Below are 12,982 nucleotides of genomic sequence, written 5' to 3'. Positions count from 1 at the left end.
GCATGAAATAGCACAATCTACCTTGGGATCTTATTAGGACAGTAAGCACTTTAAAAGTAGGATATTGAATTAATTCTAAAATCTAAAGATTTAGACAACCAAATACAGAAACAAACATTTCTATATTATGCATATGGTATCATCTGAAAATCACAATACTAAATATATGAATAAATGTTTGAAAGTGAATTTAATACTGTAAATTCAAAGACAGTAAAATGCTTTTTTAAACTTTCTAGATCTTAAAAATAAACCATGGATAAATTTCCCAGATACTTTTTTATGTTATTCTCACCCACCAGCAACACACAGCTTTGAGGCCAAGGAAAGGGAAACCAAGATCTCTCCCCCAAAAGTCAAAATGAACTTACACAAAAGGCTAGGACCTCATTGTCTTTCAGTCTATGACTCTCACATGCAGCACAAATGTCTTTATCAAGGAATTCAGATGCCTCAATGACTACATTCTTCAAATCCCTGACTATGTGAAATTATGTAGGAAAGAAAACGAAAATATACCACTTATTTTACATGTGTTTGATTTAGGAAAAAGTCAAAGACAAAACAGGACAACAGACAAAACAAAACAAGAGATAAGACTGTATTGACCTCTAAGCAGCGCTCTCAGCTGGCAAACCATTCAGCAAGGTGTAACGGGGGCTCCACGTGTGTCTCTACTCTAGAGGAAAATCAGAAAGAGCAAAACGAGGGGTGAGATCGATGAGCACAAGAAATCCCAGACGGAACTCTGAAGATCTCTGGTATGAACCTCACAACCTCCGGGGGTGGTGCGGGGTGAGTACTTTGCTCTGCTGCTGCCGCACTGAATAATTAAACACAGAATCTGCCCAGGGGCATTGTCTTCTACAAGCTTTTTTCTCCATATTTTTCCCTTGTGAAGTAAAACTGAGTCTTCAGAAAGCGGAATAGAATCTTTGGATTCCCAGCGAGAACCTAGCATCTGCCCAAGGCCTCCCAAATCCAACCACAGAAAGTTGCAAATCTGCCCAGATAGGCCCGACGCCAGGGGCGGCCGCTGAGCTTTCTAGGTTTCCTGGTCAAACGCAAAAGAAAAATAAAGTTGGGGATGGCAAGCAGGCGGTTGCCCGGATGGTTGGTGCAAAGTTTCAAAACTGGTAAAAATCTATCTTTCCGTAAAATTAAGCAGTCAACCCTAAGGTACAACTTTCACCTGGCGCTTTAAGGGGCGGGGGGGGCGGGGGGGGGGGTGGTCACCGCCTTGTCCACAACGGGATTATTTTTAAGGAACCCGGCGGAGCTTTTTTCATTATCAGGGATTGGGGTGTGTGGGGGAGTATGTATTTCTTCTGTTTGTGATGAATGTATACGTGATACCAACTTTCCCAGAGGTAGTTTATTCGTTTGAGTTAATAAAATTAAACCAAATCCCCTGGGATGGCGAAGATAGGATCTTCTGACAGGAGACCCCGGCCTCTAGACACTTCTCATACCCCGAACGCCTAGCGTCCAGACAGGGAGTCTTGGAGGAACTGGGACTTTGCAACCCCTGGCCAGCGCCCTTTTCCCTCCGCTCCAGCGCAGCCAACCTAAGATTTTGGTCCCGGTTGCCTGAGAGCCCCAAACGCACGGAAGCCAACGCGCCCTCTCCCCCAATATGTGCAGAACCGTTGTCCAAGAAACGGGATATTCCCATTTCCTGGAGAGGGAAGGTAGACTTGGAAAATTAACACAACTTGCTCAAGAAAACTAAGGATAAGAAGCCAGTTTCCCCCCGAATTCGCAGTTTTCAAACTGTTCAGCAAAAGGGCGGGGGAGGCGAGGTCCCCTGGGGGTACCGGCAACTTCTCACCTCCAGCGGCTAAGTGCAGGTGTTGGGGTCCTCTCTGGGTTCGGGGCTGTAGGGTGTCCCAGACTTTCGGCTTCTTCCGCGTGGAAGGTGAGCGTGAAGCCATTCTGCTAAGGAGAGCCGGCAGGGGAGACACCCCGAGAGGGAAAAATAAGAAACTTCCGCAAACTGGAGCGAGGCGATTCTTTCCTTCCCTGGCCAGAAGTGCCGGGAACCACCGCCTTCCTGGGTTCCGCTTCACCCTTGCCCGATCCCCAAGGCCCGGGTTTTCTATACTGCGTATTTTGGGCACTTGTGTTCGATGTTTCCACTAAAAGTTGTTTCTTCTGCGAATTTGGAAATCGCCCCAAGCTAGGGAAGATTTGTGCTTTGACATTATACTCACCGCCCTCTGTATTTTGCCCCTGCCCTGTCGCATTTCAAGAAAATGAACTCTTAGAAAAGAAAGCCTCTGCATCGAGGCGGCTAGCAATCTCACAGAAATGATGTAAATGGTTGCAGGGCTTCCTCCTCCCCCCCCCCAACCTAGGCTATTTTTTTCGAGTGAACTGTGAAGATCTGTGAAAATAATATCAGGGTTTTCCGTCAGAACGAGCTTTGCCCTGCACTCAGGCGTAGCATAATCTGACCTGACACCTCCAACCATCTGTGCTATCTATCTGCCTTCTGATTTACCAGAGCTGTACAAGCCGCATACAAATTGTACTTGATACTAAAGAAAAGACAGCCGGGTCCAGTCCAGTTCGGAGGTGAATATTCCCATCTGATTCCTTTAGGGATGGACCCAACGATAGTTTTCCAGGCATTTTCGAAGGACTCCCCTCTCCCAATTATTTTCTTCACACTAAACAAGCCCCTATCAAAGGCCCAGGTGAGATCATGGTTTCTTTTGACAGAGACCTCAGAAAATGGTATGATGTGGATGTCAATTGGGAATCAATAAAAGTTGCCAATTCAATCTGCTGGCCCTAAGGCAGAGCTGCCTAGAAGGCCCTTCCTCTCTGCAGGAGGGGTCAGTGCTCAGCAGCTTAGAAAGGGTTTTCTGCTCCACCACCACCCCCATTTCTGTGATTCCCCTTTCTCTACTTGTACTGAATTCCTCTGGGGCAAAAAGGCCAAGGTTACAGTTTCTATTCCCAGCTCAGCTCGAGTTAAATGTTCTAACACAGGGTAGGGCAAAATCAGCCTGCAAGAAGAGCAAATCAATATTTTTAAAAAAGATCTTTGAAATAAGCTTTTAAGTTGCTGTCCTGACCTACCCGTGACTTCTCACTCTAGATGTGGCTAGGCTGCACATTTGTTGAAGTCCATTAAACTGGGGAGGGGGGTTACTGCTGAAAAGTATAAACTTTTGGGGAGGTGCAACTCCCTTTCTTGAGTGTTTGACTTCATGGTCAACACCTGTGTTATCAGGTGTGACAGTTGTTCTAGCTCGTATTTAAAATGATTTCAGGAGGCTTTTGAAGATGGTGGGGATAGCCCAAACTGACCTCTTAACAGATCCCTGGTCCCGTTCTTTCTGCTTCAGATTCGCTTCCCACTCGGCTGCTTTGCAGCTGGAAAAGTGGAAAATGCATGCGGGGATGGATGCTGGGGGGAAATGGGGTGATCTACTTCCCTCCCTCCCCATTCGTGCGCTCCCCCCAAAGTTTTCTGTTTCATTACAATTAAACTTGGCGAATTCTTGGAGGATTTCGATTTGGCCCAGTCCTCATTGTCCTCTGGAGACCTCTTGACCCAGGCAGCGCATCACTCCAAAGTGGATTCCTGTAGCACCACTGCCTCTTTTGGCAAGGGTGGGGGGCGGGGGTGGAGGAAGAAGGCTGGATGAGGGTATTGAAAGGCTGCTGTTCTTGCCTTCCCCTTTCTCCCAGCCACTCTCCAGTGTTTTCCTCCTCCAGATTCTGCAAAATACTGAGGAAAAGTCCACGGGTAAACGGCGGGCGCTGTCGAGAGCGGGGAGGTGCTGAAATGACCCGGGCGCGCTGGTCGCAGTCTTGATTGGCAGAGAGAGCCAGTGACTGACAGGGGGTCTCCATGGCGCCCGCGCCGCCAATCCGCCCATTCCAGTAGCGGCGCCAGTTCGCCGGCCTGCGTGCCCTAACGGAGCCGAGCCGAACCCGGGCGGCGGGGCCGGCACCTCCTCCAATCCCTCCTGCTCGCTCGCTCCCAGCCGTTGCGCCGCCGCGCTGCCCGGGTCGTGCGTCCCGGCTGCCCTAAGCCGCTTCACCGAGGAGAGCCTGGCGCACCCCGCCAGGCCCGCCGACATCTGCTGCGTGTCCGGTTCCGCTCTCCGCGCCCCCGCTGCAGTCGGCGCTGCCTCGATGTTCCAGTTGCCCATCTTGAATTTCAGTCCCCAGCAAGTGGCCGGGGTATGCGAGACTCTGGAGGAGAGCGGCGACGTAGAGCGCCTGGGTCGCTTCCTCTGGTCGCTGCCCGTGGCCCCTGCGGCCTGTGAGGCCCTCAACAAGAATGAATCGGTGCTGCGCGCGCGAGCTATCGTGGCCTTTCACGGCGGCAACTACCGCGAGCTCTATCATATCCTGGAAAACCACAAGTTCACCAAGGAGTCGCACGCCAAGCTGCAGGCGCTGTGGCTCGAAGCGCATTACCAGGAGGCTGAGAAGCTGCGTGGACGGCCCCTGGGGCCGGTGGACAAGTACCGCGTGAGGAAGAAGTTCCCGCTGCCGCGCACCATTTGGGACGGCGAACAGAAGACACACTGCTTCAAGGAGCGCACGAGGCATCTGCTACGGGAATGGTATCTGCAGGACCCATACCCTAACCCCAGCAAAAAGCGTGAGCTCGCCCAGGCAACCGGACTGACCCCTACGCAGGTGGGCAACTGGTTCAAAAACCGCCGACAAAGGGACCGGGCGGCTGCAGCCAAGAACAGGTCGGTACCTAGAGGCCTACGCTCCTTGCGCTCACCCTGGTGGGTCGGGCGAAGGCGCCCCAGGGGCCCTTTCCCAGGGCCCAGCGACTTGGATCCGAAGGAGTTGAGAGCTCAGTCTGTCTTCAGTTATGAGCCCACTGCGTTCTGGGATCCTGGGCGGGTAAGGGGGGCGGGGGGCGGGGGGAGTTCCTTCCGGGCTCTTGGTTCTCCATTCTCTCCCTCATTCTTGGAACTTAGGGGGTCGCCCCAGCCGCTGGTTCCAGTCATAAAACCAAGGCTGCATTGAAAAGAGGAAAGATTAAACATTAAAATGTGTAAACATTAAAATTCCAGCAACATTTAGGGACCCCCAAGGCCCAAAGCTAATTCTTGTCAGCCTGGGCCCAGGCTCCTATTAAGCGAAGCCTGACTTATTAGCAATGTGGCAGGTCAGTGTTGTCGTTTTAAAAGCCCAGATGCATTCTCTAATGCTTTGAAAATAATTTTCGATAGACTTCTGGATGAAAGATGAGTTCTCTTTCTGCATGGACAACTCTGCCTCAAAATAGCAAACTATAGTCAGTTGAGGTTTGTCGCTTCCTCAGCGTGTGGCTCTAAATTAGCCAAACATTTTGTCCAAGAACCCAGCCTCATCTCCCAGGACCAAATGCTCCATGCAATCCTCAGACAGCCCTTTTTGCCTTTAGCTTTGGTCCGACCGGCTTACTGTAGGGCACTGACAGGAGCGTGCGCTTGGAGGAGACGCACGATGGGAAATGGGTTCCCTATCCCGGAGCCCGATATGCCTTTGTCACCCACACTTCATTTATCTTGACAGTATTGTAAATCTCACAAAGGCGGCCAACAACCGCGAACGAACCTGTGAGCCCAGCATCTCAGATGGGGAGCCCAGAAAGGATTCAGAAGAAGGATGGGACAACTGCTGGGCTACTTGGAGAGGCGGCCAGCTGTGGAATCCTTCCTGGCTTCCGTTGCCTCACTTTTCCTACTTTAACTGCCGGGGTCTGTGGGAGATCCGCTAGCCTCTGGGCTTAAGGGAAGCAAAGCGGGGGAGGGGGGGCAGGGGGGCGCAAGGGGAGGCTATGTTACGCGCTGTGACTGGTGTCCCTTTCCTTCCCATAGACTCCAGCAGCAGGTCATGTCGCAGGGCTCCGGGCGGGCTCTAAGGGCTGAGGAAGAGGGCACGCCGGAGGTGCTGGGCGCCGCAGCCAGCCCGGCCGCCAGCCTATCCAGCAAGGCCGCCACTTCGGCCATCTCCATCACGTCCAGCGACAGCGAGTGCGACATCTGAGCTGCCCATCCAGCACACTCGGAAACAGAATCCACTATTAAAACAACACAAAATGAAATAGGAAGGGAGGATGAGAGACCACGCAAACCCAGCGCTTCTGAAACCAGGTGGCCAGGGACCCGCGGGCTCGGGTTGCGCGATTCCGCCCGGCGGCCGGCCTGGCTCCACTGGCGCCCTCCGGCCGCTATCAAAGGGGCCCGCGGTGAGGCTCAACCCAGCGCCACGTTCTCCTTGCTTTGCTTTTTCCCAAGAATTTTACTGCAGAGATGCCTCCGGAACCCGAACTGCACGCTGAGCGCCTGTCCTGAATCTCCTGTGGGTATTTCACGTCGAAAGGACGCTGTTATATATGTATAACTTTTGCTTTGAAGTTTAAAAAAAAACAAAACAAAACATATATATGCTGTTTATTTACTTATTTAAGAGACTACCGTGGTAGGTTTCTCTGTATCTTGGGAACTTGCTGTTTCTAAAGGCGCAGGGTTTCGAACAGATGGGTTCTGTGTGAAGAAGCCAAACAATAAAAACCTGGTGAGCAACCTTTCTTAATTAAGTGAGCTGCTCTCAGATTCTTAAAAAAACAAAACAAAACAAAACAAAACATTTCACCAGGTAAGCAGGGGGGCCCTTGTGCAAATAGTCTCCGGAGAGTCTTCTCTATACCTTTTGCTTTCTCTGATGTCTCCTGGTATATTTTTTAAATGGCCCATGGTAGATTCATAACCACCTGCCCAACAAATTGTACGTTTGTATGTATATATGTACATGTGCATATGTAGCATATATTTAAACCCAGAAGTTGGCAACATGAGCATCCCCTATAAGGCAACTCCACACATCCCCAAGCACGGTTTACTATGGCTTGTCCACCTGACACTCACTTTTATGAAATGTTAGTGGCTTTCAGGAATAATTTAAGAAGCCAAACTCTGGGACTCAGTCGTGAGTCCTATTTTATAAAAATGCAAGACTATTCTGACACAGGCTCTGCAATTAGAAAGGTTTTCCATCTCCTTTTAGGCCCTCTCCCATGCAAAATAGGCACCCCCCCATCATGCTAAAGTGGATATATACTACATTTAGAATTAAACTCGTATTAAAATAAGACAAAAGATAGGAGAAGTTTTAATAACTAAATGAACATCTTGCTGCAGAAGGTTTTTATCAAACATTATTTACCACAAAAAGGATACTTAGATGAAGGAAAGGATGTTATGTCACATATTGAGGTGAAATAGAGGCTGCAGAGGATGGCATTTTAAAAATCTGATCTCTGTATCAAACATGAAATAAGTCATCTAGAGCTTCCTTGTCCTGCAATGGCCTCGATTAAAACTATCAAATATTCTTAGGATTTAACTTGTGCAGGCACACACACATACCAAAAAAAGAAAACTAAACAATGTCCTTGCATTAAAAAAGTAAATGTTATCCAGAGTCTCTTAAGCTTTTTTTCCTAGTGAAATGGGTTGCATATTATAAAATTTGACATTGATCTTTAAATCACTTAAGCTGAACTTCTCTCCTTGAGCTCCTCCTGACACACACACACACACACACACACACACACACACACACACAGGACTCTTTTCAATTTACCTCTCTGTCCTTAGCAGATGTCCTCTGGTTCAGAAGCCTACTAACTTATTTAGGTAGAAGTGCCAATGTCCAAACCTAAATAAATAAATAAACAAACAAATAAGATAAAATAAGTGAAGCCATAGAAGACAAAAAGCAGTCATATGACAAGATATATGAGAGAAACCAAAGACATGAAAAAGGGTTGATTTTTGGTTTCTAAATCACTTAACCAAATTTGGCCTCATTTGGGTTTTATAAATTGTTGTCATTGTATACTGGGGCCCTTATCCAGAGAATTGTTAACAACCAAAACTCTCTTGCACAAGAGCTCTAGATGGAAGGAGTGGGGATATCTTTGTGATCAAGATGGCGTTCTTCGGGAAGGCAAGCAAATGCCCTTCTGTGGGTCCAGAAAGGCTACGATGGTAGAGCTTCCTGAAGACTCTTGTTTCCTAGAATGCCCTCCCTCCCCACCTAGTTCCTTGAATGCCAAGGAGCAAGGCCAGGACTCCTATGAGGCAATGGAAGCACCTAGAGTACAAAATTTAAGGAGGCATTCACTCTCAAGGTCAAGCAAGTACAGCAAGTGCAAGGCATCTAGGAATGAGTGCTGTTTTAAATTTTGCCCTGTAGGTGCTTGCCTTGTTTCACTGTAGTCCTGAATCTGCAAAGGAGTATTGCCCTTCAATGAAATATCAAGAGACTTCCATTCTTGTTCCCCAGACCCTCTAGACGCTAACAAAGGAGCTGCCCAGACCAGCATTTGGAGAAAATAACAAATTTTCTCTCTTAAACTGATGTTTCCAGGTACAAGAAGGAAGGGAAAGGACAAATTAGTAAATGATGTAGAGGCATTTGAGATTCTAAAAATCCCATCCTACTCAACCAGTTCAAATGATGCCTAAAAGCAGAAGAAAATGTCCATTCTGCATTCTCAAAAAAGGGTAACACTGATAAGAGCTAAGCTTTCTCTTTACAAATAATTTTTAAATAACATTTACAGCTTGACAAAAAAGAGAAAACCAAACAGTTATGGAGGGCTTTTTTTCCTGCTTTGGTGAAAGCCTTTAAAGTACACCTAATTTGCTTGAAGTAACATGTTGCCTAAGGATTACGTTATAAAGTAGCTATTCTGTTTCACCAATCTGTAGGTTCATTTATCTAATTTCATGTTAGAATCTTAAGGGGTGACACATTACTTTAAATATTTTTAAAACGTTTATCTGAAACCTGGTGGCACTTAACTGCTCTTGTGAGTAGTCAATTCTTTGATAATCATGTGTTGGAAATTGTTCCAAATCATGACACAGATATTTATGTTAATTGGTCCAAAAATTCCCATGGGCAGGTATCGTAAAAATTCTCTTTTTCTAGGATTCCCCCCCCCCATATCAGTTTTATCCTAGTCTAGAAAGGTTTTTTGTTTGTTTGTTTGTGTTTAATTCCAGGTAGTAGCAATGCTGAAAGTTTCCGAATTTGGAGAAATCTCCATTTGATGGGTTTCCTTTCTGTCTTCTCATGAAATTTATTTCCTATAACAACTTCCCAAAAAGCAATTACTCCAGCAGAGTGGAAAGAAGCTGCATTCTAACAATTCAACGGATCTGACCAATGTGAGGATTTAACCAACTCAGGCCCCTTTATCGGTTATAAATATTTCAACCACCCGCCAGTTCCACCAAAAGCGCGATGGCTCCCGCTCCCCAAATGCCGCAGTTCCTCTCCTCCACTTTAATGACCCACTCCTCTTCCACCCGCCGCGCTCGCCACCCCCCCCCCCCCGCACCGCCCCCTTTCCCTCCTCCAGTTTGTTTATAAAAATCCGGGAGGGAGGGGATGAGAGGCTGGGGTGGGGGAGGACTTGCTCTTTGTTTACATTAAACAAATGACAGGCAAAGAGCTCAATCAAAATCTTCCTTGACCCCGTTCTCTCTCCCTAATTTTAACAAAAAGGAAAAAAATATTGTATCCAAAGAGAACGTGAATGGGGCGGGAGGAGAAGAGAAGCAGCTTTTTTGCTCTATTCAGCCGGGACGCGGGAGCGCGGACGATTTCCGCTCCTATTGTGAGGCGGGGCCCGGGGGCGGCAGTGAATGGGGGGTCTGCCGAGCGGCCCGCAGGGCTGTCAGGCGGCTCAGCGTAATCAGGGCTAATGACGGTGGCCGGGAGCTCCGCGGGACAATGCGCGGGGCCGCGGGGTTTTGTCGGCCTGAATGGCTAATAGGTTTGCCTGGGGGTGCGAGGGGGGCGGTGTCGGGGAAGAGGCGGCGGTGAGGGGAGAAGGGGTCATTGTTCGCACACTGGCCCGGGCGCCGAGGCGCGTCCCACCCCGCGCGGGGGCCCGGAGCGGCCGGCAGGAAGGCCGCGGCCGGGAGGCCCCCTGGAGGTCTGCTGGGAAATGGCGGCAGGGGCGGCGGGTGCGTGGGTCCCCTAGGGAAGGCAGCCCTGAGAGAGGAGGTCGGCACGAACTTCTTTCCCCGGGAGAATTCCATAGTGCGTCCCCAGTACCGGGAAGGTGATTCCCTCCGCCAGGGTTCGAATCGCGACTCCGTGAGGTGACAACTCCACACACCCACCTTTTCCGTCCAGCGCCCTGGGAGCTCTGAGACGTGTAGGCCGGGAGCCACTCCTATTGTTAGACTGCCTGACCCAAAACAGCTCGAGGAGAGAAACCTCTCAAAACCAAGGGGCGGGGGGGGGGGCGCGAAGGGTTAAAAACCCAGGTGAGGCGATAAACAAACGCGCGCCACAGCAGCAACTAAGGCGCACGCTCGCCCTCGAGCCTCTGACGGCGCTACGGCGGTTCGCCAGCCTCGTGCAAGACGATGCGCCGCGGGTCTGGGCCTGCGCGGGTTGCTGCGGCGCGCGTCCGCCTTGCGTGTGAGGAGGCTGCGCGGGCAGGGTCGCCCGCGACCGGCAGCGGTAAGCGTGCTGGTGTCCCCGGACCAGGGAACGGCAGTTGTCACCGCGGGCTCTCGGCGGAGCCGCGTGAGTTGCCCAAGCGGTGACCGGAGCGCAGAGAGGCTCCATACTCAGGGAGTGGGATCTGCAGGCTCTGAGGCCTCGAGAGGGCTTTGCGAGCCCCGAAGATCCGCGGGTCAGCCGTCGGGGTTGGGGACCCACAGCAGAGCGTCTTGAGAGCCAAATGCCCGCAGCGGCACAAACTCCAGCAGGCCCCCGCTGCCACCCGAGCCCGGATCTTTAAGAAACTTGGCCGCTCCCATTTCGGCTCCTACAAATCTCCCCAGAATCATGCCGGGCAGCTCTCTATCTGCTAGGATTTATATTCCCAAACCTCTTTAGACCTACCCCAGCGTCAGGGATCGAACTGGTTTCCTCCCCACACCCCTCCTTTTCTCCTGGTTCGAAGACAAAGCGGTGTGAGGGCCATCCCAGAGCACAGCAAGCAGTTTCACGCTGTGTGCCTCTGCTCGCGCGGTTTCCACTTCCTCTGCCGACCTAACAGCCCCCGACACCTCGACGGCTAACCGTTCGATCCTGGAAGCCGATCCCACTTCCCAGGAGTCTTTCTTGACTCAGCGGGCTCCCCACAGAGACTTCTCTACCTCCTCTTTAGCGGTCTCACAGTACCTTATCTAATTTTAACTGCTGTGATGTATTTGTGCATTTGTCTATATGTTTGAATCCCCCCCCCACCTCCCGCTAGAGTGTAAGCTCTTTAAGGGCAGGGATTGAATTTTATTCATCTTTATATTCCCAGGGCTGGCCTAGAAGTAGGTGCTCAATAAATATTTTTAAACTGAAATAATTAATGGATCTTCGTTAAAACCTGTCCCGAATTAGTGGAGGAGCGCTGCTAGTTCTGAGTTTATTTGAACAGCGAAAATGGCAAATAGAACCTGGACCCAGAGTTCACTTAAATACTTCAGGTTACAAGCTCTTACCTGCTTGTCAGGTTCTCTGGGATGATACCCCCTCTAAGTGTATGGTGTTTTTAGAACCCTGTGGCTTGGAGTTCATAACATGAAAATTAACTTCTCACACACATTTTTCCCAAACAGTAAGGTAAGAGCCATCGCCTTAGGTTTAGAAAATTCTATTTATTATACCCTCTGAACCCTATAAAATATAATTCCTAATATTTTTGTCTGTTATGAAAAAGGTTTCTTCTTACAAAATAACTCCTTTCTTTGTCTCTCTCCTTCCCCCACCCCCACTTTAGTCTTGACCTACAAATTAAAACATAAACACACAAAATAACAAATTCAAAGTGTCCAATTTTAAGATCTTGGATTGGTATTCCACCTCCATGCTTAGGCTAAGGGGTGAAAAACAGAATTTTCATTACAATCTTATATCACAAAAGCCCTGTGAAAATCCACTGGTTGCTAAACTCATCTGAATTTTAAATTTTAATGGACAGAAGGAAGTGAACTGTGTGTAATCTTGAGTTCTGATAAAATATAGATACAGCTGCCTCTTGGAAAGTCATTTTAGCCTGGCACTCTCAGTCTGCAACCTCAGAATGTTGATTTACTATATGTTTTTCAGACTGAAGAGAATAGCCCTGAGTTTTTTAGCATGAAATCAAATATCTAAGTTTAGACTGTGCATATTAATTTGATACATGAACAGTCTGGTTGGTGGTAACTAGTTTATTATGCATTTCAAACATTTTCAGATATTTAAAATTCCTATTAAAGATTTGTCCATTCAAATTAAGTACCATTTAAGGCAGATTCTATTGCATTGGATATACTGACTTTCCATAAATTCATGATAAAGTATGCATTTGAACTAAAGGCGTATGCATATACACTAGACATCTGATCTACAAAATAATTTTTGCAGGCAAATGTGATGCTACGAGCTGGATTCATCCATTTAAAACAGACAAGCAAATAGGAAAAGGAAAACTATACTGTAAATAGCATGTAGCAATAGACTGATGCCTAAAATGGTGGGATCAAAGAGACCTTGCTAATCACTGTGGATTTGGGCAAGTCACTCAACTCTTTGAGCCTTCACTTTTACTTCTACAATATGAAGTTGATAATATCCAGGGACGTCGTGAATGCTTGCGAGAAAGCACCTAGACCAGATCCTCACATATAATAGGTATTCAGTGAATGGAACTTCCCTTTTCCCATTTTTCCTGGTTAAATGCTAGGCCACGGAAATAAGCTGTACAACTCCCCTTAAAAATTGTGTTTTAATAGATGTCATCTACACATTTGGAATATTATTGAATTTGAATGCTAAATGCTGTTTTTAGAAGCAGCTCTGCTCACCACCCCTAGCAGGGAAGACCCAGTATGTTGGTTTCCCAACCTTGATAATGGGTGAACTTGTGCTAATACAACATCACTCTTTCTTAGGCTTTTAACTCGGGTTGGCGCTGCTCGTCATTATATATGAAGTTCTC

The 12,982-nt window shown here is 48.3% G+C and overlaps 1 protein-coding gene across 1 annotated transcript; it reads left to right on the top strand.

Moving 5' to 3' along the window:
* The first annotated feature begins 4,074 nt into the window (after positions 1 to 4,074).
* Positions 4,075 to 6,015, top strand: SIX6 (SIX homeobox 6). The gene is made up of 2 exons (XM_047079457.1): positions 4,075 to 4,724; positions 5,847 to 6,015. Exons 1-2 carry the CDS (start codon positions 4,153 to 4,155, stop codon positions 6,013 to 6,015), a joined length of 741 nt encoding a protein of 246 aa, XP_046935413.1. The 5' UTR covers positions 4,075 to 4,152.
* Positions 6,016 to 12,982: the final 6,967 nt, after the last annotated feature.

Source organism: Lynx rufus, unplaced genomic scaffold (assembly GCF_022079265.1).
Source record: "Lynx rufus isolate CCGP_SWC_20201006 ecotype Redwood Valley unplaced genomic scaffold, mLynRuf1.p SCAF_17, whole genome shotgun sequence".
NCBI classification, from domain to species: domain Eukaryota; kingdom Metazoa; phylum Chordata; class Mammalia; order Carnivora; family Felidae; genus Lynx; species Lynx rufus.
Note: the sequence above shows the minus strand (reverse complement) of the source record. Positions and strands in the feature narration are given on the sequence as shown.

What these genes read in the sequence shown, in the direction of transcription:
- SIX6 (XM_047079457.1), top strand. Translation starts at nt 4,153, where the DNA reads ATGTTCCAGTTGCCCATCTTGAATTTCAGTCCCCAGCAAGTGGCCGGG. An exon ending in GCGGCTGCAGCCAAGAACAG is followed by an intron (nt 4,725 to 5,846) that starts GTCGGTACCTAG and finishes TCCTTCCCATAG; the next exon opens with ACTCCAGCAGCAGGTCATGT.